The sequence below is a fragment of the Ailuropoda melanoleuca genome, chromosome 16, assembly GCF_002007445.2.
Source record: "Ailuropoda melanoleuca isolate Jingjing chromosome 16, ASM200744v2, whole genome shotgun sequence".
Lineage (NCBI taxonomy): Eukaryota > Metazoa > Chordata > Mammalia > Carnivora > Ursidae > Ailuropoda > Ailuropoda melanoleuca.
Genome location: NC_048233.1, coordinates 39,594,351 through 39,622,345, shown reverse-complemented (window position 1 = coordinate 39,622,345; position 27,995 = coordinate 39,594,351). Strand labels below are relative to the sequence as shown.

The 27,995-nt window shown below is 37.3% G+C and overlaps 1 protein-coding gene across 3 annotated transcripts in view; it reads right to left on the bottom strand.

Moving 5' to 3' along the window:
• Window positions 1-27,995, bottom strand: part of SPATS2 (spermatogenesis associated serine rich 2) — a 138,451-nt gene that overhangs the window by 59,778 nt on the left and 50,678 nt on the right. For 2 of the 3 annotated variants that reach the window (XM_034645028.1, XM_034645027.1), the window contains exon 2: window positions 6,933-7,201. In XM_034645028.1, the coding sequence (XP_034500919.1) occupies window positions 6,933-6,957 (25 nt within the window). In that variant the 5' untranslated portion in view covers window positions 6,958-7,201. Of the gene's footprint in view, window positions 1-6,932; window positions 7,202-10,073; window positions 10,282-27,995 lie in introns of those variants that run through there. The other variant, XM_034645029.1, reaches the window with a different exon arrangement.

The following is a 27,995-nucleotide window of genomic DNA, read 5'->3' as shown; positions in this document are numbered from 1 at the left end:
TACCATCCCCAGAGATAGTGATTAAAAAATAATAATTTTTTTTTAATTTCCACGATGATTCTGAGATACAGTCAAGTTTGAGAGAAAGATATTACCTGACCAAAAGCAGGGCTCCTAAAATTTTAAAAATTACAATCGTTTGGTCTCATCCTTCTCTAGTCTCTAAAGACTATTTAGAGAGAAAATTAGGATCTTTAGTGTCTGTGGGAATCAGAACTAAACCTATTCCCAACCTTGGATTACCCCCAGAACTGGTTTCCTTTTATCTAGTGCTAAATTCAGACATCAGTCAGGAAAAGGTAAAAAGTTATACGTAATTATCCCACTATAAATTTATATCATGAACCTAAGAGGTTCCCAAATATCTGCTATGGGTTCTACTCAAAAGTCCTCTTATTTGATTTTCAACACCGGAGTGCCCGACAAACAGTTCAAGTAATCCAAGGGTAAGGCCCACAAGAGATTTTTGGCAGAAGCATTTTTCCCTAATTAACTAGTAAGCCACATGAACCAGTAGGCTTACTACTGTTGCCACTATTTAATTCAGACCTATTCAAACCACCAAGTATAAAGAACTAATTGTTGTTTTTATTGTTTTAATTTCTAATCTTTGAGGACAAGTGCTTTATAAAACAATAAAACTGGGCTTGAGGGTGGTGGGAAGAGGTTGGGCAAGTCCTCTCCTTAAAACACAAGTATTAAAGTGAACAAAACTGTCAAAAACAACCATCTCAGGGCTCTGGAAATCAAAGGCCACAAAAAATTATTGAGAAACTGCTAAAGCCTTAAGTAAGAACAATGAAGTCTCTACCCTTCTTGCCTAGGTCTGCTCCCATTCATATCTCCAGCTCCGTGGAGAACAAGAGCTTTACCAGGGCAGGGCTAGCCATAAAAATCAGCAGCTTTATTGCCAAAGAAGCCTAACTAGAGAGGAGGGCAAAACTCCATAGCTCTCTCAGCTAAAGTGGAGAACTCAGAGAAATTTTTTTTTTAAACTTGCTGCTTTGCTAGCCTGGAGTTGGAGTCTTGGTAAGGTGAGTGATAAACGAATAGGAAATTTAAAGGGAAATCCTGGAAATGAAAGAACCACAGAAAAGCTAGATGAGTTCTCTACACATCCCTAGCTAAATGAGAAACTATGTACATGCACGGGGAAACCCAAGAGGCCAGTGGAAAGTAAAAGTGAAAACAAACTTAAGAACCGCCTGAACTTTGAATGTCCTCCTCAACCCACATAGTTCAATTAGCAGAGGCTAAAAGCTATGCATCAGCCAGTCCAAATCACTGGCTGACCAATAAACATTGCAGACTCAGGGGCAATCCCTAAAAAGTAAAAATAAAAAATAAAAATTAGAATTTAAAAAATTGTGCAGATACATTTGTGATGTACACATGGGACAGGTAGAGAGGTAGATGCCTCAGTTTATGTCCAGGCTAATTATTTTTAAAATACCCTCAAGAAAATAAGTTAAGAATCCGGAGTTAATATATTACCTTAATTATCCACTTTTAAAAAAAGCCAAGAAAGAAAGAAAGATTCATACATAGGAAAAACACCAATCAATAGAAACTGCCTCTGAGTGGGTCCACAAGTTGGTGGACTTAACCAACAAAAACTTCAAAACAACTAATACAAACGTATTCAAGGAGTTAAAGGAAAATATAGTCATACTGACTAAACAAATAGAGAATCTCAATAGAGAAATAGAAACTGTAGGGTAAAACTAAAAAGAAATTCTAATTGAAAATACAATACCCAAATGAAAAATTCACCAGATAGGCTTAATAGCAAATTTGAGATAGCAGAAGAAAAAAACCAGTGAACTTGAAAAGAGAACAACAGGAATTAAACAATCTAATAAAGGAAGAACAATATGAAAAAAATTTTTTGAAGAAAAAAGAAAAATGTTCCTCAGTCACCTGTGGGATAACATTAAGCTTACCAATATATACATCACAGGATTCCTAGCAGGGGAGGAGAGACGGAAAGGAGCAGGAAAAAAATTTTTTTTGATGAAATAATGGAGAACATTTGATGAAATTCCCAAGAAGTCCATACTAAATTGCATCAAACTGCTAAAGACAATGAGAAAATCTTGACAAGAAAAAATGATTCATCCCAAACAGAGGAACAACAATATGACATATTCAGTGGAAAAGCATGTTCTAAGTGCCAAACTCTATAGCCAGCAAAACAATCCTTCAGAAATGAAGATAAAGACATCCAGATTAAAAAAAGAAAAAAAGTCTAAAAGAATCCATTCCTGTAAGACTTGTGCACAAGAAAAACTAAATCCTACCAACAGTGTAAGAGGGATCCCCTTTCTCCACATCCTCTCCAACATTTGTTGTTTCCTGCCTTGTCAATTTTTGCCATTCTAACTGGTATAAGGTGGTATCTCAAGGTGGTTTTGATTTGAATTTCCCTGAAGGCTAACGATTTTGAACATTTTTTCATGTGTCTGTTAGCCATCTGTATGTCTTTTTTTTTTTTTTTTAAAGATTTTATTTATTTATTCGACAGAGATAGAGACAGCCAGCGAGAGAGGGAACACAAGCAGGGGAGTGGGAGAGGAAGAAGCAGGCTCATAGCAGAGGAGCCTGATGTGGGGCTCGATCCCATAACGCCGGGATCACGCCCTGAGCCGAAGGCAGACGCTTAACCGCTGTGCCACCCAGGCGCCCCAGCCATCTGTATGTCTTCATTGGAAAAGTGTCTGTTCATACCTTCTGCCCATTTTTTTATTTGATTGTTTCACGTGTATTGAGTTTGAGAAGTTCTTTGTAGATCTTGGATACTAGCCACTTTGGAAAACAGTGTGGAGGTCCCTTAAAAAGTTAAAAATTGAGCTACCCTCTGATCCAGCAATTGCACTACTGGGTATTTACCCCAAAGATACAGACGTAGTGAAGAGAAGGGCCATATGCACCCCAATGTTAACAGGAGCATTGTCCATAATAGCTAAATCATGCAAGGAGCCGAGATGCCCTTCAACAGATGACTGGATTAAGAAGTGATCCATATATACAATGGAATATTAGCCATCAGAAAGAACGATTACACAACATTTGCAGCAATATGGACAGGACTGGAGGAGATTATGCTAAATGAAATAAGTCAAGCAGAGAAAGAATTATCATACGGTTTCACTCATTTATGGAATGTAAGAAATAGGAAGATCGGTAGGAGAAGGAAGGGAAGAATGAAGCGGGGGGGTAAACAGAAGGGGGAATGAACCATGAGAGACTGTGGACTCTGGGAGACAAACTGAGGGCTTCAGAGGGGAGAGGGGTGAGGGATTGGGATAGGCCGGTGATGGGTATTAAGGAGGATACATATTGCATGGAGCATTGGGTGTTATACGCAAATAATGAATCATGGAACATTGCATCAAGAACTGGGGATGTACTGTATGGTGACTAATATAACAAAATAAAAATTTACAAAAAAAAAAAAAGAAAGAAAGAAAGAAAGAAAAGAAAAACTAAATCCTTCAGGCTGAAAGGAAATAAAACCAGACAGTAACTCAAATCCAGAGGAAGGAATTAAGAGTACTCAAAATGGTAAATATTTGGGTAAATATAAAGACTACATATATTTTTTCTCTTTTCTCCAAATTTCTTCAAAAAACGTAAGATTGCTTAAAACAACAATTACAACAACATATTGTTGTGGTTATATATGGATGTGATATATGTGAAATAGTAGTACAAAAGCAGGGGAGAGGAAACAAGTCTATATTGGAACAAAGCTACTATATTTTACTGGAATTAAGTCAGTATTAAAGTAGCTTGTAACAAGTTAAAGATGCATATTGAAATCCTAGAACAGCCACTAATACAATAACTATTTAAGAAATAGCTTTTTAAAAAATCAGAGGAATTAATACACTAAGAAGTATAAAATATAAATATATAAAATACAAAAAAATATTAAAAAGAAGGCAATAAAGCAATAGCAGAGGAACAAAAAAACAATATGTAGAAAACAGCAAATAGCAGGCATAAACCAAATCATGCTGATAAATACATTAAATGTTGAATGGACTAACTAATCAAAATGTAGAGCTGTTAGACTGAATAAAAAGGCAAGATCCAACTATATGGCGTCTACGAGAAACACCTCTTAGTTCAAAACACAAACAGACTGGAAGCAAAGGATGAGGGTTTCAGCACCACCCCCCACCAAAAAAAAGAGAGAGGATGAAAAAGATAATTCCTGAAAACAGTAAGTATAAAAGAGTTGGGACTGCTATATTAATATCAGAAAAAACTTCAAAGACATATTCCTAGAGAGAAAGAATATTTCATAAGAAAATCAATATATCAAGAAGATAAAACAATTATAAATGTATGTATACTTAATAACAGAGTTCCAAAATATGTAAATTAAAAGCTGACAAAACAGAAAAGGAAAAATACACAATTCAACAACTGTAGCTGAAGATTCACTACTTTTCTCTTAGTAAATGACAGAACAACTAAACAGAAAATTAGGATATAGATGACTTTACATCATGATCACCCAACCTGACCTAACATATAGAGAACACTCTCCCAACAACAGATCAATACACATTCTTTTCAAGCATACATGGCACAATCCAGGACAAATCATATACCAGACAAATACATCACAAGAACAGAAAACTACAGACTGATACCCCTCATGAATGTAAGTTTTAAAAATCTGTACCAAAATATTAGCAAACAGAAACCAGTAACATAAAAAAGGGATCATACAATATGACCAAATGGGATTTATTTATTTATTTTATTCCTGAGAGACACAGAGAGAGAGGCAGAGGCAGAGGGAGAAGCAGGTTCCCCGAGGAGCGGGGAGCCCGATGAGGGACTCAATCCCAGGACCCTGGGATCAGAACCTGAGCCGAAGGCAGAGGCTTAACCAACAGAGCCACCCAGGTGCCCCCTCAATGGGATTTAATACTAAGAATGCAGAATTGTTTATCATCTGAAAATTAATTAATATTCTATATTAATAAAGGACAAAAATCACATGATGATATGAATAGATCAGGGTTTCCTCAACAGTATTGACCTTTGGCTCAGGCAGTCTTTGCTGTGGAGGGCTGTTCTGTACACTGCAGGATGTTTACCGCACCCTGGAGCTATACCCACTAGATGCCAGTAGCACCTTGTCCGCAAGTTGTGACCTCCAAAAATGTCTCCAGACATTGGCAAATATCCCCAAGGGGCAAAATCGTCCCTGTTTGAGGAGGACTGAAATAAATGCAGAAAAAACATTTGCCAAAAATCCCGACACTCGTTCATGTAAAAACTCAGCAAAACAGAAATAGGAAGGAACTTCCTCAAACGGATAAAGGGCATCTAGGAAAACCCTACAACTAACATCATACTTAACAGTGAGAGACTAAATGCTTCCCTCCAAGCTATTATAAGTACTTTGTGCTTTTTTTGTTCAACTAGATTATACATACAGATTTATTTCAGAGAAAGTCCTAACAACTTTTGTTTCCAACTACATGTAAATCCAGGCTATATTCAAATTGAAATTTGTCAGCACTTAATGCCTATGATATGGTCAAAAATTCAAATTCATTTTTTAGTAATTAAGTACCAATTACAAAAAGCAATGAATCCTTCTTAGAGCTCTGGCAAAATACAGACATGAATTAAACAAAGACTCGTTTTAACAAGGTCGAAGCAATTGGCTTAAGTTAATTTTTTAAGGAAAAATTAAATGCTAAACTTTTTAGATGAAATTGTTTTATTTTAAAGTCTGGAGTCCTATTTTTACTATAGCATTTTTCCTTTGTAGGAGGAAAACAGATACTCAATGTTTCAAACATAACTGGGAAGAAAGCAAACTGAATCATGATGACTAAGAAGAGACAAACTTTGGTTATAAAAACTTGTCAGTTGATAATCTCATTCTATAAAACAGTTCTTTAGTAATCTAACCATTCCTTAGAACTCAGATTTCCTTTATACAGGTTTACTATACAATGAGCATAGTAACCACATGCTTTCAAAACCACAAGCAGCTCCGGTGCGTTATTTTCTTAAAATGAGGTTTGTAAACTACCAAGTCAAAATTAAGTTTAAAAGCATTTCCCGTCGTATTTAACACATGACACCTGGATCTACAACTTTTTTCAAATTAAAGAACATTAACTTTAAATTGAAAATTAAATTCAATGAGGGGAAAAAAGCCAGGATAGCTATGGTCATTCTTTTAACAAATATATTCCAGTTATGTATAATAGTTCTAGTGCTACTGTTGCATTTGTTCCTTTGCATTTTTGCAGCTATTCTGAGAAAGCTGAAAAAGTGCTTTTAAAATCTTTATTGTCTTTGCCTTTCTTCTATTCTCGGTATTTCTTGATTCTTTGCATCTTACATTTTACTTTAGACAAGAAGCTAGAGTAATAATCCCGGAAGGAAAGCTAAAGAAGGAATCTAAAACTGGAAACGTTTACTCTTGCTTCATTTCCTGTCTCCAATGAAAAAAACATCAGCTCACAGGATATAGAATATCCTGCAGTAAGTTATCTCCCACCATGCCCCCTAACAAATGTTCACACTCCAGAGAGTGCATTTTCTAGATGCAGTTGGCTTTGCTGCAAATATATTCCAATTTAATATGTTTATAAAAGCAGAGAAGCAATTGTTATATGAATTAATTCCCAAACTAGTAACACACAAAAACCATAATCTAACATCCACAAATACTTAGATAATTAAAGAGACAACAGATAAAGTTGTGAATGTTCTATACTCTTCTAAAATTAACTGCAGTCAAGACAAAGAGATAAATGTACCTATCAGTAGTACTGCACTGGGTGAGGGAAAATATAACATTAAGAGAACCTTTTAAAAATATATAGATCATTATTCCACAACTATGCTTTTAACAATTTATGCCCAAAACAAACAGAATGTAATCTTACCCTTCTGGTTTTGTTTCCTAGACATTGTGGTTTCTTTGATCTCAAAAAATACAGATGAAAAGTATCCTTTTGTCTTGTCTGGGTTCTGACCGTAGTTATCTCTGATTTAAAAGTAGGGAACGGAAGTCTGTAGTTGGAGGTGATAAATACCAAATCGTGGTTATCTGAAATTCTGCTCAGTAGCTGATGATCTCCTTTCCTTCTCTTGTATCAACTTCTTCTCAGGAAATATCATTGCAGACATTCATGTCTCATTCTCCAGGGAGATTCTGGAGGGAAAACACACAAACACATTCACTATTACAGCAACAGCTATCTGTACAAAATTTCTAACAGATACCCACAGGTTTTACTTTGTATTTTTTCTAAACAAAACTACCTATTAAAAGGAAGGTACTCTAGAAAGAATGTAGTCATAGTCATAAAAAGCAATATTTTGCTTCATAAGAAACTTTAATCTTGGAGAAAGAGACCCAACCAAGAAACAAACTCTGAGCTATAGAGAACAAACTGCCAGTTACCAGAGGGGAGGTGGATGGGGGGACAGATGCAATAGGGGATAGGGATTAAGGAGGGCACTTGTGAAGAGCACCTTGTGTTGTATGGAATCGTTGAATGACTCTATCATACATCTGAAACTAATGTAACAGTGTATTTTAACTATATGGGAATTAAAAGAAAAAGAAACTTTAATCTTAAAATCAGACCATCTTCTTAGTTCAGAAAGAAGCTGTCTTACTTTTATCTTTTGTATCTATCTCAAAACTCTCATCCCCAACTCTGCTTCACAAAGTAAATTATTATCTCTTAACACTCCATAAGATCTTTCTTACCACCTGCTCTTCCTGCCTAAATCAAGGGTCTTTTTTCTGCCTCTAGGATTTCCTGTATCTAACCTCTCTTCAAGTTTCCCAGCTCAAATACAGCTGCAAGAAAACTGGGGAAGGGGGTGGGTGAATGGGGAGAGCACAAAGGAATTTTAATAAGAAAAACTGGAAACAGCAAAATTTCGATTAGTCAATAGTGCAGGAAGCAAGCTGTAAAGATACAAATGCTATTCTTTCCCATATATTACTGAACTTTAAAAAATACATGACCAAGATTTCTGGGTAAAGAAAGCATGATCAAAGGACTCTTCTATCTGGACAGCTGATAGGAAAAACATTTTACAAGATGCAACCCAAGAAGGAAATGAGAGCAACCTTATGTGAAATACTTTCTAATATGAATGGAGGAGAATGAAGGAATAAGTAGACAGCCCAGGTAAAGTTAAAAAAAAAAAAATCCACCAAGAAGTAAGAGCCTCCGTGGATACAGAGAATAGACTGGTGATTATCTGAGGAAGGGGGAGTAGAAAAAATGGGTGAAGGGGGCAAAAGATTCAAATTTCCAGCTATAAGATGAATAAGTCAAGGGATGTCACATACAGCAAGGTGACTAGTTCATACCACATTCCATAGTTGAAAGTAGCTAGGAAAGTGGATCTTGAAAGTTCTCATCACAAGAAAAAAAATTTTGTATAGTGAGAGATGTTAACTGGACTAACTGTGGTGATCATTTTGCAATATATACAAATACTGAGTTATTAGATTGTACACCTGAAACTAATATGTTGTATCAATTATACTCCCAAGAGTATAAGTCAAGTCCCCACTATGGGACTTGAGGAAAGACAGGCTGACCCTCTGGGGCTTACTAACTTTCAGAGAATTGAGCCAAATCGGGAGAATCAGCCATAGCCTATGGAATTACATGGAATTTACCACTGGATAGAGTGGATCTGATAGAAAACACGAGATTTTATTTTATTTTTTTAGATTTTATTTACTTATTTGAGAGAGAAAGAGAACAAGTGGGTAGAGGGGCAGAGGGGAAAGGGAGAAGCAGACTCCCTGCTGAGGAGGGAGCCTGACACTGGGCTCTATCCCAGGATCCTGAGATCATGACCTGAGCTGAAGGCAGATACTTAACCAACTGAGCCACCCAGGCGCCCCAACACTTTATGAGATTTTAGAAGAAAGAACAGAATTTAGATAGATCTATCACAAAGAATTAAACTCTTCAATGGCAAGCTCTTCTCTACCCTCATGTCCTCAGCTTACAGAAAAGAGGATGAGGGGCACCTGGGCGGCTCAGTCGGTTAAGCGTTCGACTCTTGATCTCAGCTCAGGTCTTGATCTCAGCGTTGTGAATTCAAGCCCTGCACTGGGCTGTGCATTGGGCATGGAGCCTTCTTAAAAAAAAAAAAAAAAGATAAAAACAGAATGAATGGAATGGAGGAAAGCCATCAGAAGAAAAAAAGAGACTGCAATTAGAAAATAATATTAGAACATTAAAATCCAATCTGAGCATAATTAGAATCAATATAGGGACTCAAAAAATATAGAATTCAATAAAGGAAACAAAAAACGCATTCATAGCTACTATGCAGGAAAATTCCCTTGAAATAAGGGATCTGAATCTGTTCACTGCCCACCTCCAATCTACCTGAAGGAACTGGACCACTTCTCACTACCTCTCCTGCTACTACCCTCATCTAAGCCACAATCATTTCTCCTCTGCATTGCTATAATCAGGACTGTAATATTCTCTTAACTGGCATACTGAGTCTTCTATCCTGCCACACTTCAGCTTCCATTTCACTAAGGCTGCTTTTAAAATTATAATATGAACTGGCTCAACTCTGCTGCTCAAAGCCCTCCAGCAGCTCCCCATTTCATCCAAAGGAAAAGCCAGAGTCCTTACAGTGAGTGGCCAAAAAGGTCTTATCTGCCTCTCTTTACCTCTCTGACATAATTTCCCACTACTCTCCCCCTCCGGTACTCCATTCTAGCCGCACTGGCCTCTTTACTGTCCCTTTTATACCCTAGGTATGTTCTCACCTTCAGGCCCTTAAGGCGTCCCCTCTGCCAGGAATGTTCATCTTTAGATATCTACATGAAATAATTCCTCACCTCCTTCAGGTCTGTTCTCAACTGCTACTTTCTCTGTGGTTATTCATGAAAAACTACTGAATGTGGGGTAAGAAGAGCAGGAATCTGTGGCATTATTGCCCAAGGCGGTTCCCATCACCCCCAGGTCAGTGGGAAAGGTAGTTCTACCAACGCAGGGAAAGCCATAAAAACCAGCAGCTTCACTCACAGAGAGGGCTGACTTGATTTGAAGCAAAGCATAGAATTCCACACCCTTCATCGTCAGTAACAATGTGTATTCTTGGTGGCAAATGAATAAGCCATGAGGATGCTGTCATCGTTGGTACAAGCAATGGGCCAGCAGACTAGACAGAATTTAAAGGGAAATCTGGAAACAAGACTATAAAGGATAAGTGCTCACACATCCATACTGGAGAGACCAGCGGGGACCCACCAGGAGCCTGTAAAAACAGGAAAAGAAAACATGACAGGGCCCAGTGGAAAGTAAAAGTCTGACCAGACTTTTAAAATGTCTGAATTTTGAAGGAGCGCCCTTCACACACAAAGATCTACTGGCAGAGAGTGGAAGCCCTACACCTCAATTTTTGACAAGTGGCTAACTGACCACTAAGCTATACAGATACAGGTGTGATTCCAGGAAGACAGACTTAAAAATAAAAGCAAATTAAAAAAAGCACAAAATGCTGAGCAGATACTAGCAGCCACACACTTGGGAAAAACATTCCACAGATTTAGTCCAGGCAACAAAACAAAACAACCCTCCAAGGGAAAAACAAATCAGAATCCAAAGTTGCTACAATTTATTATGTAAAATGTCTAGTTTCAACAAAAATTTATGAGACATGTAAAGATGCAGCAAAGTATGACCCAAACTGAAGAGGGGAAAGAAACTGTCACGGAATTGAAAATGTCTCTGAGTAGGTCCAAATGACAAACTAAACAAACAAAATCTTCAAACTGCTTTGAAAGACTAAAGAAAAATAAGACAATGCCTCACAAACAGAAAATGTCAACAAAAAATAGAAATCATTAAAAAAGAGGCAACAGAAATTCTAGAGTTGAATACTGACATAGAAGAAAAAAATATCAGAAAAACTGATATCTAATCTGAAGAGAGAAAAGAATAAAGAAAAACAAAACCCCAGAGACCTATGGAACAACATTGAGTATAACAACATACACAAATTAGGAGTTCCAGAAGTGGAGAGAAAGGACAGACGTAATGACCAAAAACAATGCAAACTGATTTTTTTTTAAAGTAGTCTTCATGCCCAGTGTGGAGCCCAATGCGGAGTTTGCACTCCTGAGATCAAGACCTGAGCTGAGATCAAGAGTCAGACACCTAACTGATTGAGCCACCCAGGTGCCCCACAAACTGATGTTTTTTAAAAAATTAATCTACAGGGCTCGGTTGGTTAAGTGTTTGACTCTTGATTTCAGCTCAGGTCATAATCTCAGTCTTGAGATCCAGCCTGCATCAGACTCCACGGTGGGCAGGGAGCCTGCTTAAGATTCTCTCTCTCTTCTTGGGGTGTCTGGGTGGCTCAGCTCATTAAGCATCTGCCTTTGGCTCAGGTCAATCGAGCCCCACATCGGCTCCCTGCTCAGCGGGGAGCCTATTTCTCCCTCTGCCCCTCTCTCTCTGTCAAATAAATAAAATCTTAAAAAAGATTCTCTCTCTTCCTCTTCCTCTCACTCTAAAAAATAAAAATAATCATCTATAGACTCAAGAAGCTCAATGAACCACAACTACAATAAATACAAAGAGATCCATACCTAGACATATAGTGAAAATGATGAAAACCTGAAACAGAAAATCTTGAAGGAAGCAAGAAAAAAAAAACAAACCCAGCACATTTACCAGGAAGCAATAATATAACCAGTTGCTAATTTCTTATCAGAAACAAGGTAAAGTCAGAAGGTAGTGAAATGACATATTTAAAATAGTGAAAGAAAAAATTGTCAAGCAAGAATTCTATATTCAGCAAAACCATCTTTTAAAAATGAAGGTGGTTGGGGGGGGAAGGAAAAAAAATTAAAATTGAAGGTGAAAAAAAATGATAGTGAAAGAAAGATACCCCCAATGACTTAGGAATCCATTGCTGGCAAACCTGACTTACAAAAAATACGAAAGAAAATCTCACAGGCTGAAAGAAAATGACACCAGATAGTAACCTAAATCTATACAAAGAAATTAAGAGCACTGGAAAAAGTAAATATATTGGTAAATATAAAAGATTGAATAAATATATTTTATTTTCTTCTCTTAATTTCTTTAAAAGATTGTATAAAGCAGTAATAACAATACTGTATTTTTTATTTATAATAAATATAGATGTAACATATATAGCAACAATTGACAAAGGACGGGGGGGAGCTAACCTATAGAATTAAACTAGTATTAAAGTAGACTATGGTAAGTTAAGATGCATTTTATAATGTCCAGAGCTGGCAACTAAGAGACTGACTCACCACCTGGAAGCCTCTGCATTTTAAATTATATTTCTTTTTAATTGACCAGATTAATTATCTTTACCTTGGCACTTAGTAGGTAGGTCACTGTTGCTTTTCACAGCATTAATAATCCCATTCACTTTTTCTCCATGTAATTAAGACGGCAAGTTACAGATCACATTCTTAAATTGGCTTAGTGTGTAGACAACTCAGTCTTTATTAAACAAATATACATCAGGTACTTCTCATTGAAAAAGAGTTGTTGAGTTTCTACTGAGTTTTCCTCCCATTATTGTAAGAGTGGTGACTTTGTTCTATTTATTTTCTGGAGGAGAAATACAGACCCATAAAGGTTAGATCATCCAGGGCTGTTTCATTCTCAAAAGCACAAGGCCAGAGAACTTCTATCAAGTATTTAAAAAAGAAATATTAATTCTCCACAAATTCTTTTAGAAAGTAGAGAAAAGAACACTCCCAATTAATTTTATAAGGCCTATGTAATAAGCAGAATTCTAAAGCCATCTCCCCAAGATTCCTGTCCCTTAGTTATTCTACCAAATATAATCCAAGTACTGCTGTGAAAGGACTTTGCAGATGTAATTAAGGTCACAGACTTTAAAATAAAGAGATGAACCTAGATTATCCAGGTGGGCCCAATCTAATTGCATGAGCCCTTAGAAGGGGAGAAATTTCTTTGGCTGGATTTCAGGAAGATATATCTAAGAAGGACACCTGGGTGGCTCAGTCAGTTAAGCCTCAGACTCTTGATTTTGGCTCAGGTCATGATCTTAGGATGGTGAGACTGGGCCCCCATCAGGCTCTACACTCAGCCAGAGTCTGCTTGAGATTCTCTCTCCTTCGGTTCCTCCCCTGCTCCCACGCACTCTCTCTCAAATAAATAAATAAGATGTTTAAAAATAAAAAAGAAAGATACATCTGAGAAATGTGAAAGAAGGAAATGTTAGAGAGATCTAAAGTGTGAGAAGAGTCTGACCTGTCATTACTGGCTTTGAAAGGGGCCATGAGGCAGGAAATGCAGGTGGCCCCTAGAGCTTTTCAACAGATGAATGGATAAAGATGTGGTTCATATATATAATGGAATACTACTCAGCCATCAGAAAGGATGACTGCCTACCATTTGCATTGACATGAGCCTCCCAGGCATCCCTATCTTGATCATTCTTTGTATCTCTGGGCCTAGAACTATACCTGACATGCAGCAGATATGCAATAAGTTTGTTGGCTGAATGAAGAGTGCCCGTGACCATGACACTTACGTGGGCAAGTTTACTTTTTAATAAGCAATTCATTAGGCTGTACACTTACAATGTGTGCATTTTCCTGTACGTATTATATTTAAAGGTTTACTTTAAAAACAGATTTAATGTTATTACTCGTCAGAGAAATGCAAAATAAGAATTACAATGGAGGGCACCTGGGTGGCTCAGTCTGTTAAGCCTCTGCCTTCAGCTCAGGTCATGACCTCAGGGTCCTGGGATTGAGTCCCACATCAGGCTCCCAGCTCAGGGGGGAGCCAGAAGCCTGCTTCTCCCTCTCCCTCTGCCCCTCTTCCCTGCTTGTGCATTCTCTCTCTCTCTCTCTCTAATACATTAAAAAGGAAAAAAAGCTCTAAAAAAAGAGAAAAAAGAATTACAGTGGAATGACTAAAATTGAAAACAGACAATACCAAGTTTGGTAAGGATGTGGACCAATTAGAACTCTCACATATTGCTGGTAGGAATGTAAAATGGTACAAACACTGGAAAACTGTCTGGAAATCACTAACTAATTTAAATCACTAACTTACTCTATGACCCAGCAATTTCACTCCTAGGCTTATATACCCAAGGAAATAAGTAAATATGTCTATAAGCAAGAACATCAACAGCAGCTGTATTCATAATAGCCCCAAAATGGAAAAAAGAAAATATACACATTTTAGTACATTAATAAAACAGAATACTACTCACCAATAAGAAAAAAATAATAAACCATTACTATATACAACATAGATATTTTTCATAGGAATTACATTAAGCAAAGAAACCAAACCCAAAGAGAGTATATACCATATGATTCCATTTATATGAAGCGTAAGACCAGGCAAAAATAGTATCTGGTGACAGAAATCAGAATAATGGTTACTTCTGGAAGGAGGGTATCCCTTTGAAAACAACCATGAGGGACTTGCTGAGGAGGAAGATGTTCTATATCTTAATCCAGGTGGTATCACATGGGTGCACATGTATGTAAAAATTCATTGAGCTTTACTCTTAAGATTTGTGTATTTTACCTTACAACAACCCCAAAAACATAAAAAATTTTTTCTATAAAAACTAGAAGAAAAAACCCAAAGAATATTCTTGATCAAGCTAGTCATTTATACATAAGAAACCATTCAATCAAGGGCTCAGTGGGTTAAGCATCTGACTCTTGATTTTGGCTCAGGTCATGATCTCAGGTCTTGAGGTCGGGCTCCGTGCTGGGCGTGGAGCCTGTTTAAGATTCTCTCTCTCCGGGGCGCCTGGGTGGCACAGCAGCTGAGCATCTGCCTTCAGCTCAGGGCGTGATCCCAGCGTTATGAGATCGAGCCCCACATCAGGCTTCTCCGCTAGGAGCCTGCTTCTTCCTCTCCCACTCCCCCTGCTTCTGTTCCCTCTCTCACTGGCTGTCTCTATCTCTGTCAAATAAATAAAATAAAAAATCTTAAAAAAAAAAAAAAAAAGATTCTCTCTCTCCCTCCCCCTCTGCTCCCCCTCCCACACTATCTTAAAACAAAACAAAAACATCCAGTCAAGCATTTTTCCAAAATGGGAACAAAACATATGGAATATCATATTAATTACTTTGAAATGTGGGAAAACTAGTAGTCAAAGAAAATTTAAAAATATTAAATCTGGGTGTTTATATTAATTTATTGCTGCTTATTAAATAGTAAAGCAAATTCAAAATGGTCAGTCTTGGATTAGCTACAGCTTAAAGCTAAGAAAACCAACAAACCAGATTTCATTTTGTTAGTTTTGATCTAAAGAAGTCCACTGTCACAGACGACACCCCTAGTACCAGCAATAGAAACATATGCTGCTGGTTTGCAGGCACCCTGTACAGCACAAGGCCTCTCGAGGTGGAGAAATGGGAAGAGGACGGACATGTACAGTTTTAAAGCCTATTACTTTGACTTACTGTTATATTCATTTTTCACTTCAAATCACAACAAAAGAGGGCACAAGGTTTTTATATTCATCAGAATGGGAACATGGGTTAAAAAGGGATGAGAAATAGAGAAAGTACAACAGAGGTTACCAGAAACTAGGGGGAAGAAGAAAAGGGAGAATTATTGTTTAGTGGGTATACAAAGTATTTGTGGGGGATGATGAAAAAGTTTGGGGATAGTGGTGATAATTATACAACGCTGTAAATGTATTTAATGCCACTGATTTGTACACTTATGAATGGTTAAAATGACAAATATTACATTTTGCATATATATTTTCTATTTCAGAAATAGACTTCAAACAGCCAAAACAATCTTAAAAAAGAACAATCACTCCTGATTTCAAAACATATTACAAAGCTACAATATTCAAAACAGTGGTATTGGCATAAAGACGAACATGTAGACCAATGGAAGAGAATAGGGAGCCGAGAAATAAATTCTTATATACGGTCAAATGATTTTTAACAAGGGTACCAAGATCATTCAATGGGGGAAGTACACTATTCAACAAATGGTGCCGGGGAAACTGGGTATCTATATACAAAAGAGTGAAATTGGGCCCTTACTTTACACCATATTAACAAAAATAAACTCAGATGAATTAAAAAGCTAAACATAAGACCTAACTAAACTCCTGGGAAAAAAAAACACAAAGGAAAAGCTTCATGATATGGGATTTGGCAATGACTTCCTATGTAAGCAAAAACAGACAAATGGAACTACACCAAACTCAAAAACTTCTGTACGTCAAAGTAAATAATCAACAGAGTGAAAAGGAAACCTATAGAATGGAAGAAAATGTTTGCAAGTCATATATTTGATAAGCAGTTAATATTCAGAATATATTTTAAAAACACCTACAACTCAACAACACAAAACAAGTAACCTAATTTAAAAATGGTCAAAGGACTTGCATAGGCATTTCTCCAAAGAAGATAAACAAATGGCCAACAAGCATATGAAAAGATACTTAACATCACTCATCATTAGAGAAATACAAATCAAAACCACAATGAGATATCATCTCAAACCCATTTGAATGCTGCTACCAAAACAAACAAAAAAACCCAGAAAATCAGTGTTGGCAAAGATGTGGAGAAATGGGAACACTCGTTCACTATTGATGTGAATGTAAAATAGTGCAGCTACTATAGAAACAGTATCGAGGTTCCTCAAAAAATTAAAAACAGAACTACCGTTATCATCCAGCAATTCCACCTCTAGGTATACATCCGAAAGGACTGAAGGCAACATATCAAAGAGATATTTGCATACCCATATTCATTATAACACTATTCATAATAGCCAAGAGGTGGAAGCAATCCAAATGTCCATCAATGGACGAATAAACAAAATGTTGCATACGCACAAAACGGAATATTATTCAGCCTTTAAAGAGAAGGAGGGGCGCCTGGGTGGCACAGCGGTTAAGCGTCTGCCTTCGGTTCAGGGCGTGATCCCGGCATTATGGGATTGAGCCCCACATCAGGCTCCTCCTCTATGAGCCTGCTTCTTCCTCTCCCACTCCCCCTGCTTGTGTTCCCTCTCTCACTGGCTGTCTCTATCTCTGTCGAATAAATAAATAAAATCTTTAAAAAAAAAATAAAGAGAAGGAAATCCTGGGGCGCCTGGCTGGCTCAGTCGGAACAAGGTGTGACTCTTGATCTTGGGGTCAGGAGTTTAAAACCCATGTTGGGTGTAGAGATTGCTTAAAATAAATAAAACTTAAAAAAAAAATAAGAAGGAGGAAATCCTGTCAACATGCCACAACACGGATGACTGGGGACATTATGCTAAATGCAACGTCAGTCACAAAAAAGACAAATATTGTATGACTCCACTTACATGAGGTATCTAAAGTAGTCAAATTCATAGAAACAGAAAGTAGAATGGTGGCTGCCAAGGGAAGGAGGAAGAGGGAAAGGAGACATTGTTTAGTAGGTACAGAGTTTCAGTTTTGCACGATGAAAAATTTCTGGAGATCTGTTGTACAACTATGTGAATATACTTAACAGTACTGACATAGATTTAAAAATGGTTAAGATGGTCGGGGTGCCTGGGTGGCACAGCGGTTAAGCGTCTGCCTTCGGCTCAGGGCGTGATCCCGGCGTTATGGGATTGAGCCCCACATCAGGCTCCTCCGCTATGAGCCTGCTTCTTCCTCTCCCATTCCCCCTGCTTGTGTTCCCTCTCTCGCTGGCTGTCTCTATCTCTGTCAAATAAATAAATAAAATCTTTAAAAAAAATGGTTAAGATGGTGAATTTTCTATTATTTTTTACCACAATTAAAAATAAATTTAGTTTTAAAATTCTCAGAAATACAGTAATTTGGAAAAAACAAACACAAAACACGAGAAACGTTAAACATGGGTGGACTGGCATAATCCATCGCCGCTAGTGGAAAAGCCAATTGAAGCACACACTCTGCTGCTGAGGGTGAGTGTATCATTACACAGCAGCGCAGCAGTGGGGTAGCGAAGTCTCTAAAACCAGACCGCCCGGTTTTCTGTCATAGCTCCACCACTTCCTAGCTGAATGACTTCAAGCAAGCTACTTACCTTCTCCATCTCTCACTTTCTTCAACGGCAAAATGCAAGTAATGCTAGCATCTTCCTTACCAGGCTGTTACATGGCTTAAATGAGTTCATACAGATGTAGCACTAGAACAATGCCTAATACTTACTGAAAACCACTCAATAAACATTGGCGGACATTAACTGCAATGAAAGATGTGTCCCCTAAAACTAAAAGGTTCCAAGAATCTAGCTTATACAAGTAACTTAAGAAACAAATAGGAACTTTACTAATACTATGGGTTTAAAAGCAATAGGTCATAATTACAGGTATAGTTAGAGCCTTAGAATGGTAATGCCATTAAATTTGGATGATGTGCAATTAGGAAATTGGAATGATCTGAAGCACTCTAAAGAGAGTGGGTATCATTTTCAAGTCTTTGGGTATGCAACTTTACACCCTGGCAAGCATTAAAAGGACCAACAAAGGATTAACTGGGCTATATATGAAAGTACTTATAATTAGCTTAAATTTAAAATAGATTATTACAAAATCTATCTATCAACAAAACCAGAGGAAAAGGGAGGACAGGTGAGGAGGGAAGAAAATATAAAAACTAAATCCTCATCTTCCATAATAGGATTGCCCCTGAAAAGACTAAAAAATCAGTATAACCATGTTATTCAGATATACAGAGGTTAATACCAGAAGAAATGCTAATGAATATCCATGGAAAGCTAGAAATAGGAATGGGCCGGAGAGAGGGGTAGGGACTGTTTTTTAAAATTATTATTATTATAGTAAAAAAATATTATTAAATGAATGTGATGGAGAAGACTATATTTATACTGTATTGCACATACATAAATATTGTATATCTGAAAGGAAGGATAAAAAGAAACTTGCAACAGTGACAACCCATTGAAGAATGGAAACTGAAAAAAATAGGAAACTAAGAGTTTTCAATCTACCTTTTAATATTTTGACACTGTTAACTGTATAAACATATCTTTGAAAATTTTTAATGACCCCTTTCCAGTAAATTAAATAAAAACTGAAAACACTCAGCTGAATCTAAATATTTATTCCAACTCAGTTACCCAATCAACAGATTCAAGAAATGTGTCAAGGGGCACCTGGGTGCTGCAGTAGGTTAAGGAGCCAACTCTTGGTTTCAACTCAAGTCATGATCTCAGGGTCATGGGATCAAGCCCCGAATCTGGCTCTCCACTCAGCATGGAGTCTGCTTGGGATTCTCTTTCTCCTCTCCCTCTGCTCTTTTCCCTACTTGTGTGCTTTCTCTCTCTCTAAAAGTAAACCAATAAAATATTAAAAAAAGAAAAGAAAAAAGAAATGCATCAATAAGAACCTTGTACAAACACTAACTCTCTAGACCTGCATAATGATAACCAACCCAAAACAAGAAAATGGGAAGTTCTAAATAAAAATATTTTTTTCTGATTTTTAAAGGGTTTTGGTTGCAAGAAAATAACCTCTTCCACAATGTCATCAGTTTGCCAATAAATATCTTTCTCAATAGCTTTATAAATATGAAAAAGGAGACCCAAAATAATACAGACATATTCTAAAAAATAATTAAAAACAAAAATGATATCCTCGGGTCAAAAAAGTGAATGTAAAACCTCTCCATAAGTCTGTTTTCTTAACAAAGGTCTATTCATTGGCACTAACTTTCTAATCAATATGCCACTCTAATCTAAGAACTCTCCCATAATTATAAGCCCTGATCACCATAAATTTTATTTTGGAAAATGAAATTTTCCTTTAGAAAAAAAGGTAAAGTCTATTTTTTAAAAAAATTAAAACCTCAATTTGAAACAACATAGAATTGGATATTGGAACAAAATAGAATTTCTGGAAATTTTTTTTAAGACTGTTTATTTAAGTAATCTCTACACCCAATGTGGGGCTCAAACTCATGACCCTGAGATCAAGAGCTGCATGCTCTTCCAACTGCCAGGCATCCCAAATTTCTGGAAATTTAAAATACGTTCTAAGTGGAAAATCAGAAACCATGTGATACCACAACTCCTCTTTACTACTATGAAAAGACACAGGACCCTCCAAATTGCTTAACATTAGTCATCAGTGGCAGCTGTAAGTGTGGGAGTAGAGGGGACTCGAAAGGAGTAGAGTAGGAATACATATGTTTATCTCTTCCCGTTTCACTGCTAGCTGGGTGGTTAGAGTTGTCTGTACTCTCCTCCTCATGCAGGTGGCTGTAACCCAAACTCAATCAAGCCAAATTATCCTCAGCTGTATAAATTCTTCAGTAATGGTTTTAAACAATACTGATCATTTCATCCCCACCCACCCCCCACCACACGGAAACCATTCCTCCCATCTCCCCAAAGCACAGATGTGCAAGTAGCTCAAGGGAATGGAGGCAGCTCTTAGGCAAAAACAAAACAAGGCAATTAAGGGCAACTTTATTCACGGATTCTAATCCATAAAAGGAGATTCCATGCATATAGAAAAAGTGATTTCTAATACCCCTGCTAACTTAAAAAATATATTAACTGATCAATCAATAAGTATTTAATATGAATTACTATGTGCCCATACTTGAAATAAAAAAAATATGAAAGATGGACTATTATTCAGCCTTAAAAAGGAAGGAAATTTGACACATGCTGCAACGTGAATGAACCTTGATGGCATTACAGTAAGTGAAATAAGTCAATCACAAAAAGACAAATACGGTGTGATTCTACATACATAAAATACTTAGACTAGTCAAATTCATAGAGAGAAAGTGGAATGATAGTCACCAGGGCTGTGGGGTGAGTACAAAGGTACAAAGGTACAAAGTTTCAATTTGGGAAGACGAAAAAGATCTGGAGATGGACAGTGGTGATGGTTGCACAACAGTGTGCATGTACTTAACACACTAAACTGTACATTTTTAAATGGTTAAAATGGCCACTTTTATGTTATGTGTATGTTACTGTATTTTTCAAAATTTTAGTGCAATAAGAAAAAAAATCATGGGAGAAAAATAATTTATTGACCCAGCAAAAAACCTCCAGAAATACTTGTCCAGGAAAAAACTAAAGCACAAATACCAATATCGGGAATTCTTAAAAAGAATCAGTATAGATCTCACAGACATTAAAAATGTAAGACAAAAATACACAAAACCTCATGTCAATACATTTGAAAATTCAGGTAACAAAAATTTTTTAAAGATTTTATTTTTAAGAGCCTAAATCCAACAGGAGAAGAGAAATAGTAAAGATTAGAACAGAAATCAATTATACAGAAATCAAAAAAATGGTAGAACAGACCAATGAAACTAAGAGATGGTTCTCTGAAAAAAATTAATAAGATTGATAAACCCCTAGCCAGACTTATCAAAAGGAAAAGAGAAAGAACACAAATAAAATCATGAATGAAAGAGGAGAAATCACAACCAACACCAAATACAAACAATTATAAGACATTATGAGCAATTATATGCCAACAAATTAGGCAATCTGGAAGAAATGAATGCATTCCTAGAAACATATGAACTACCAAAACTGAAACCGGAAGAAATAGGAAACCTGAACAGATCCATAACCAGAAAAGAAACTGAATCAGTAATCAAAAATCTCTCAACAAACAAGAGTCCAGGACCGGACGGCCTACGAGTGGAATTCTACCAAACATTTAAAGAAGAATGAATGCCATTCTTCTGAAACTGTTTTAAAAAATAGAAATGGAAGGAAAACTTCAAAACTCATTCTATGAGGCCAGCATTACCTTGATCCCAAAACCAAAGACCCCACCAAAAAGGAGAATTACAGACCAATATCTCTGATGAACATGGATGAAAAAATTCTTACCAAGATACTAAAAGGATCCAACAGTACATTAAAAAGATTATTCACCAGACCAAGTGGGATTTATTCCTGGGCTGCAAGAATGGTTCAACATCTGCAAATCAATGTGATACACCACATTAGTAAAAGAAAGGACAAGAGGACAAGAACCATATGGTCCTCTCAACAGATGCAGAAAAAGCATTTGACAAAATACAGCATCCTTTTTTTATTTTTTTTTAAGATTTTACTTATTTATCTGACAGAGAGAGAGTATAAGCAGGTGGAGCGGCAGGCAGAGGGAGAGGGAGCAGCAGACTCCCTGCTGAGCAGAGAGCCTGACCCGGGGCTTGATCGCAGGACCCTGGGATCATGACCTGAGCTGAAGGCAAATGCTTAACTGACTGAGCCTCTACAGCATCCTTTCTTGATAAAAACTCTCTGCATATAGGGATAGTACGAACATACCTCAATATCATAAAAGTCATATATGGGGGTGCCTGGGTAGCGCAGTCGTTAAGCATCTGCCTTCGGCTCAGGGTGTGATCCCGGCGTTCCGGGATCGAGTCCCACATCAGGCTCCTCTGCTGGGAGCCTGCTTCTTCCTCTCCCACTCCCCTGCTGTGTTCCCTCTCTCGCTGTCTCTCTGTCACATAAATAAATAAAATCTTAAAAAAAAAAAAAAGTCATATATGAAAAACCCACAGCAAGTATCATCCTCAATGAGGAAAAACAGAGAGCTTTTCCCCTAAGGTCAGGAACACCACAGGGATGTCCACTCTCATCACTGGTATTCAACATAGTACACTTAAGCCCCAGCCTCAGCAATCAGACAACAAAAAGAAACAAAAGTCATCCAAATTAGCAAAGAAGTCAAACTCTCACTCCTCACAGACAACATGATACTCTAGGCAGAAAACCCAAAAGACTCCACCCCTAAATTGCTAGAACCGATACAGGAGTTCAGCAAAGTCGCAGGATATAAAATCAATGCATAGAAGTCAGTTGCATTTCTATACACTAACAAGGCAGAAGAAAGAGAAATCAAGGAATTGATTCCATTTATAATTGCACCAAAAACCGTAAGATACCTAGGAATGAACCTAACCAAAGAGGTGAAGGACCTGTACTCTGAAAACTATAGAACACTGATGAAAGAAATGGAGGAAGATACCAAGAGTTAGAAAAACATTCCATGTTCATGGATTGGAAGAACAAATATTGTTAAAATGGCTATGCTACCCAAAGCATTCTACATATTCAAGGCAATCCCTATCAAAATACCATCAGCATTTTTCATAGAGCTGGAACAAACAATTCTAAAATTTGTATGGAACCAGAAAAGACCCTGAATAGCCAAAGGAACACTGAAAAAGAAAACCAAAGCTGGAGGCATCACAATTCCAGACTTCAAGCTCTACTACAAAGATGCAATCATCAAGACAGTATGGTACTGGCACAAAAACAAATACATAGATCAAGAACAGAATAGAGAACCTAGAAATGGACCCTCAACTCTATGGTCAACTAATCTTCAACAAAGCAGGAAAGAATATCCAATGGAAAAAAATTTCTTCAACAAATGGTGTTGGGAAAATTGGACAGCCACATGCAGAAGAATGAAACTGGACCACTTTCTTTCACCATACACAAAAATTAACTCGAACAAAAAAACTTAAATGTGAAATAGGAATCCATCAAAATCCTAGAGAACACAGGCAGAAACACCTCTGACCTTGGCCACAGCAACATCTTGCTAGACATCTCCAAATGCAAGAGAAACAAAAGCAAAAATAAACTATTGAGACTTCATCAAGATAAAAAGCTTTTGCACAGCAAAGGAAATAATCAACAAAACTAAAAGGCAACTAGGGAACAGGAGAAGATATTTTCAAAGGTCTTATCAGATAAGGGCTAGTATACAAAATCTATAAAGAACTTATCAAATTCAACACCCGAAGAACAAATAATCCAGTCAAGAAATGGGCAGAACACATGAACAGACATTTTTCCAGAGAAGATATCCAAATGGCCAACAGACACATGAAAAAATGCTCAACATCACTCAGCATGAAATACAAATCAAAACCACAGTAAGAAATCACCTCACACCAGTCAGGATGGCTAAAATTAACAACTCAGGAAATGACAGATGTTGGCAAGTATGCGAAGAAAAGGGGAACCCTCTTACTGTGTTGGTGGGAATGCAAACTGGTGCAGCCACTCTGGAAAACAGTATGGAGGTTCCTCAAAAAGTTAAACAGATCTACCCTATGACTCAGCAATTGCACTACTAGGTATTTATCCAAAGAATGCAAACATAGTGATTCGAAGGGGCACATGCACCCCAAAGTTTATAGTAGCAATGTCCACAATAGTCAAAAAATATGGAAAGAGCCCAAATGTCTAACAACAGATGAAGAGATAAAGATGATGTGGGGTGTGTGTGTGTGTGTCTGTACACACACACACACACACACACATATATATATGTGATGGAATATTACTCAGCCATCAAAAAGAATGAAATCTTGCCATTGGCAACCACACGGATGGAACTAGAGGGTATTATGTTAAGCGAAATAAGTCAGTCAGAGAAAGAAATACCATATGATTTAACTCATATGTGGAATTTAAGAAACAAAACAGATGAACATAGGGGAAGGGAAGGAAAAATAAAATAAGATGAAAATTGAGAGAGGGGCAAACCATAAGAGACCCTGAACTCTAGAAAATAAACTGAGGGTTGCTGGAGGGGAGGTTGGTAGGGGGAAGGGATAATTGGGTGATGGGCATTAAGGAAGGGACTTTATGTAATGAACCCTGGGTGTTATATGCAACCAAACAAAATGAATCACTAAACTCTACTTCTGAAACTAATAATACACTATATTGATTGATTTTAAATAAATTAAAATTAAAAATAAAAATAAACAATAATTCTATGGGGGAAAAAAGGAGTATGCCTCTGGTGCCACATTAGCTATTATCATTAACCAAAAGGGCAGCACAGTTACCCTATCCCAGCATAGTCTGGTTAATGTAATAGAGGTCTTAGAAGAAGATGGCTGCTGAAAGGACCACCTGGGGCTCAGGAACCAAATGGAAAAACAATGGTCTGTGTTCTCTCATTAGGAGAAATAGAAGATACTTTTGCTAAAATCTGCCTTGAGAGTTGTTAAAACACAAACGAAGATCAGACTTAAAAATTCCCTCAGCAGGGGTGCCTGGGTGGCACAGCGGTTGGGCGTCTGCCTTCGGCTCAGGGCGTGATCCCGGCATTATGGGATCGAGCCCCACATCAGGCTCCTCCGCTATGAGCCTGCTTCTTCCTCTCCCACTCTCCCTGCTTCTTCCCTCTCTCGCTGGCTGTCTCTGTCTCTGTCGAATAAATAAATAAAATCTTTAAAAAAAAAAAATTCCCTCAGCAGACAAAACTAGTCAGTCATATAAGCAGACTTTAATTTTTTTTTTTTTGTAACTTAACCTGGACCACTTCTTGGTTATACCTCTGAAAATCATAAGCAAAACTTAGACTGTTACCCAAAATTGATATAAGTTAGCCACTAACCAAATCCCTTTAAGAAAATTCAATATCATAACCAATCACTGTAAAGAACAAACATTCACTGCATTCACACTATATAAGCTGCTTTGTAACAATATGCCTCTGATGGGGCACCTGGGTGGCTCAGTCAGTTAAGTTTCTGCCTTCAGCTCAGGTCATGATCCCAGGGTCCTGGGATCGAGTCCCTGCATCAGGCTCCCTACTCAGTGGAGGGTCTTCTTCTCCCTCTCACTCTCCCTTTGTGTGCACTCTCACTCTCTCTCTCTCTCTCTGTCAAATAAACAAATAAATAAAATCTTAAGAAAAACAAAACAAAACAAAAAACCAATATGCCTCTGAGCCTCATTCCATGTTCGGATCTGAATGCTCCCAGTCTGCAAACTGTCTTTTTTAGTATGTGCACAATAAACTTTTACTAATTACTACTTCAGTGATTTGTTCCCTTTATTGGTTTTTTTAATGAACTTTTGACAGTTAATGGTGTCAGAAGTGGGATCTTTATCCGAAGACCCCCGCCCCTGCCCTGAGGCTGGTGAGCAAACCACATGCTGGTACCCACAGAGCACGGTGCACTGACTGATTTCCTGCAGACTACAGAGTTCTTGGTTAAGTCCCTCTAGGATCTGAACTCCACTCTCTGAGTTCTGAGCTCTCCAACTTTATTGTGCACATTTGCTTTCTGTCTCTCTTGAAGCTTTTTGGTAAGCTACCCCCCTGTCTATAAAAAGCATGATTCCTTGGGCTTTAGGCAATGATAAAATTACCAGGCTCCTATAGATTATTTGTTTCAGATACTCTAAAGGCAGAGATGGGTTCCAACTAGTCTAAATCCTCTTTTTCTCCTCCCTTAAAAAACTCCTCCCTCTTATACATATTCCCACTAGATAACAGAGTCTTGAGACTTTCTGAAAAAATGGGACTTCACAAAGGATAATTTCTAATTGTAATGGCTATTTTGGGGAGACTACCATTTAAAAAAAAGATGATCCACTTTAGGGGTACCTATTAAAAAAGAGGGGATCCCAAATCTCCCAAAAGCAATGAAATGCATTCTTTGATTGGTTTACAAAGGACTTGAGAAGGCAGAATGACTCAAAATAGCCTAAGATTCATTACAATAAGACATGAAAAGCTTATGACTAAAGCCCTGAGTCTAAAGACGTGAATAACCCTCCAAATAACCCCTCTGTGCCAATCCTGATTCTAACAATCTATGTGATCTTTTACCCTTTTCCTCAAACTTCCTAGGCTCCCAATGCCCTTCTGAGTAATATCTTTCCATGAACCAGGGGTCCCATACACAGAAGAATTTAAACTCTGGTTTGAAGCTGAGCTCTGAACCATTATAAACAATTTCCCAAACCCAGAGAAGAATCAAACTAAATTTACAGAAAAATTTAAGATACTTCTCGGGCTCATGACCTGGGCTCTTGGATTTGTATCAATTCATTCACACAATGCTAAGTCCAGGAGACACTCAAAGGTGGCTTCATGCAGCAGACTGGAAAGACCCTTCTGAAGACTTTGAGGACCACAAAAAAAAAAAAAAAAAAAAAAAAAAAAAAAGGACGACTTTGAGGACCCTACCAAGTAAACCTGAAAAGATGGAATAAAAAGAGAGAAAAGTAGGTCAATTGCTCCTTGAAGCTATACCAGGATTTTTCCTGTGAGAACAGACTAAGCCTTAATACACTTCTGTAAATAGAAAAGAAATAAATCAATTGCAGACTTTCAAATTCGCTTAGAAGAAATAAATAGATAGCATCCTTGTCTTAAGAACTCTGAAGCTAACATTACCTTGTCTGTTCATTTTGTTAATGCGCTTTTCCCTGAGCTTAATGATTTATTAAAGAAACAAATTAGAATGGAAGATTTCTCTCCTTTCTGAGCTCCAACATTTTGCTGAGCATTTTGAAAGAATTTTAGAACAGAAAAAGGGTTATCAAGCAAATAAACTCATGGCCCTACAATTACAACTATAGAACTAGAATGATTTTTGCCCCTGTTGACAAGCATACTTGTCAATAATGTAAACAGAAAGGACACTGATAAAGGGACTGTCCCCTCAAACAACCTAATTATCCAAGAAAAGAGAACACTCAACCTTCAAATCCTCAAGTTAATAATCAACATTGATGGGGCTCTAAGGTACTGCCCAGTAAGCTACTCCCAGTAATTCCCATGAATCATCAGGGTGAAATGAAATCTGAAATAAATGGAGAAAACTGTATTGTGTCAGTAAACACCTTCCACTTTAAACTCCACCATGATACATCAAGAACTTCCTCAAAGTAATGAGAATGTTTTGGTGGTGGCAGTATCCAATCAAGTTCAAAAGGTTCTTTTATCAGAGCCCACAACTTTACCCTTGGCCCCTTCTCTGAACATCATGCCTTTTTCTTATGTGACAGTGCTCTTCTAAATCTCCTGGGAAGAGATCTACTTTCTAAATTAGAAGACTAAATATATTTTGTCTCAGGAGAAATAACCTTAGAATTTCCAGACTCAACAGACCCCAAAACATTATATGTTCTATAAGCCCAAATTAATTGT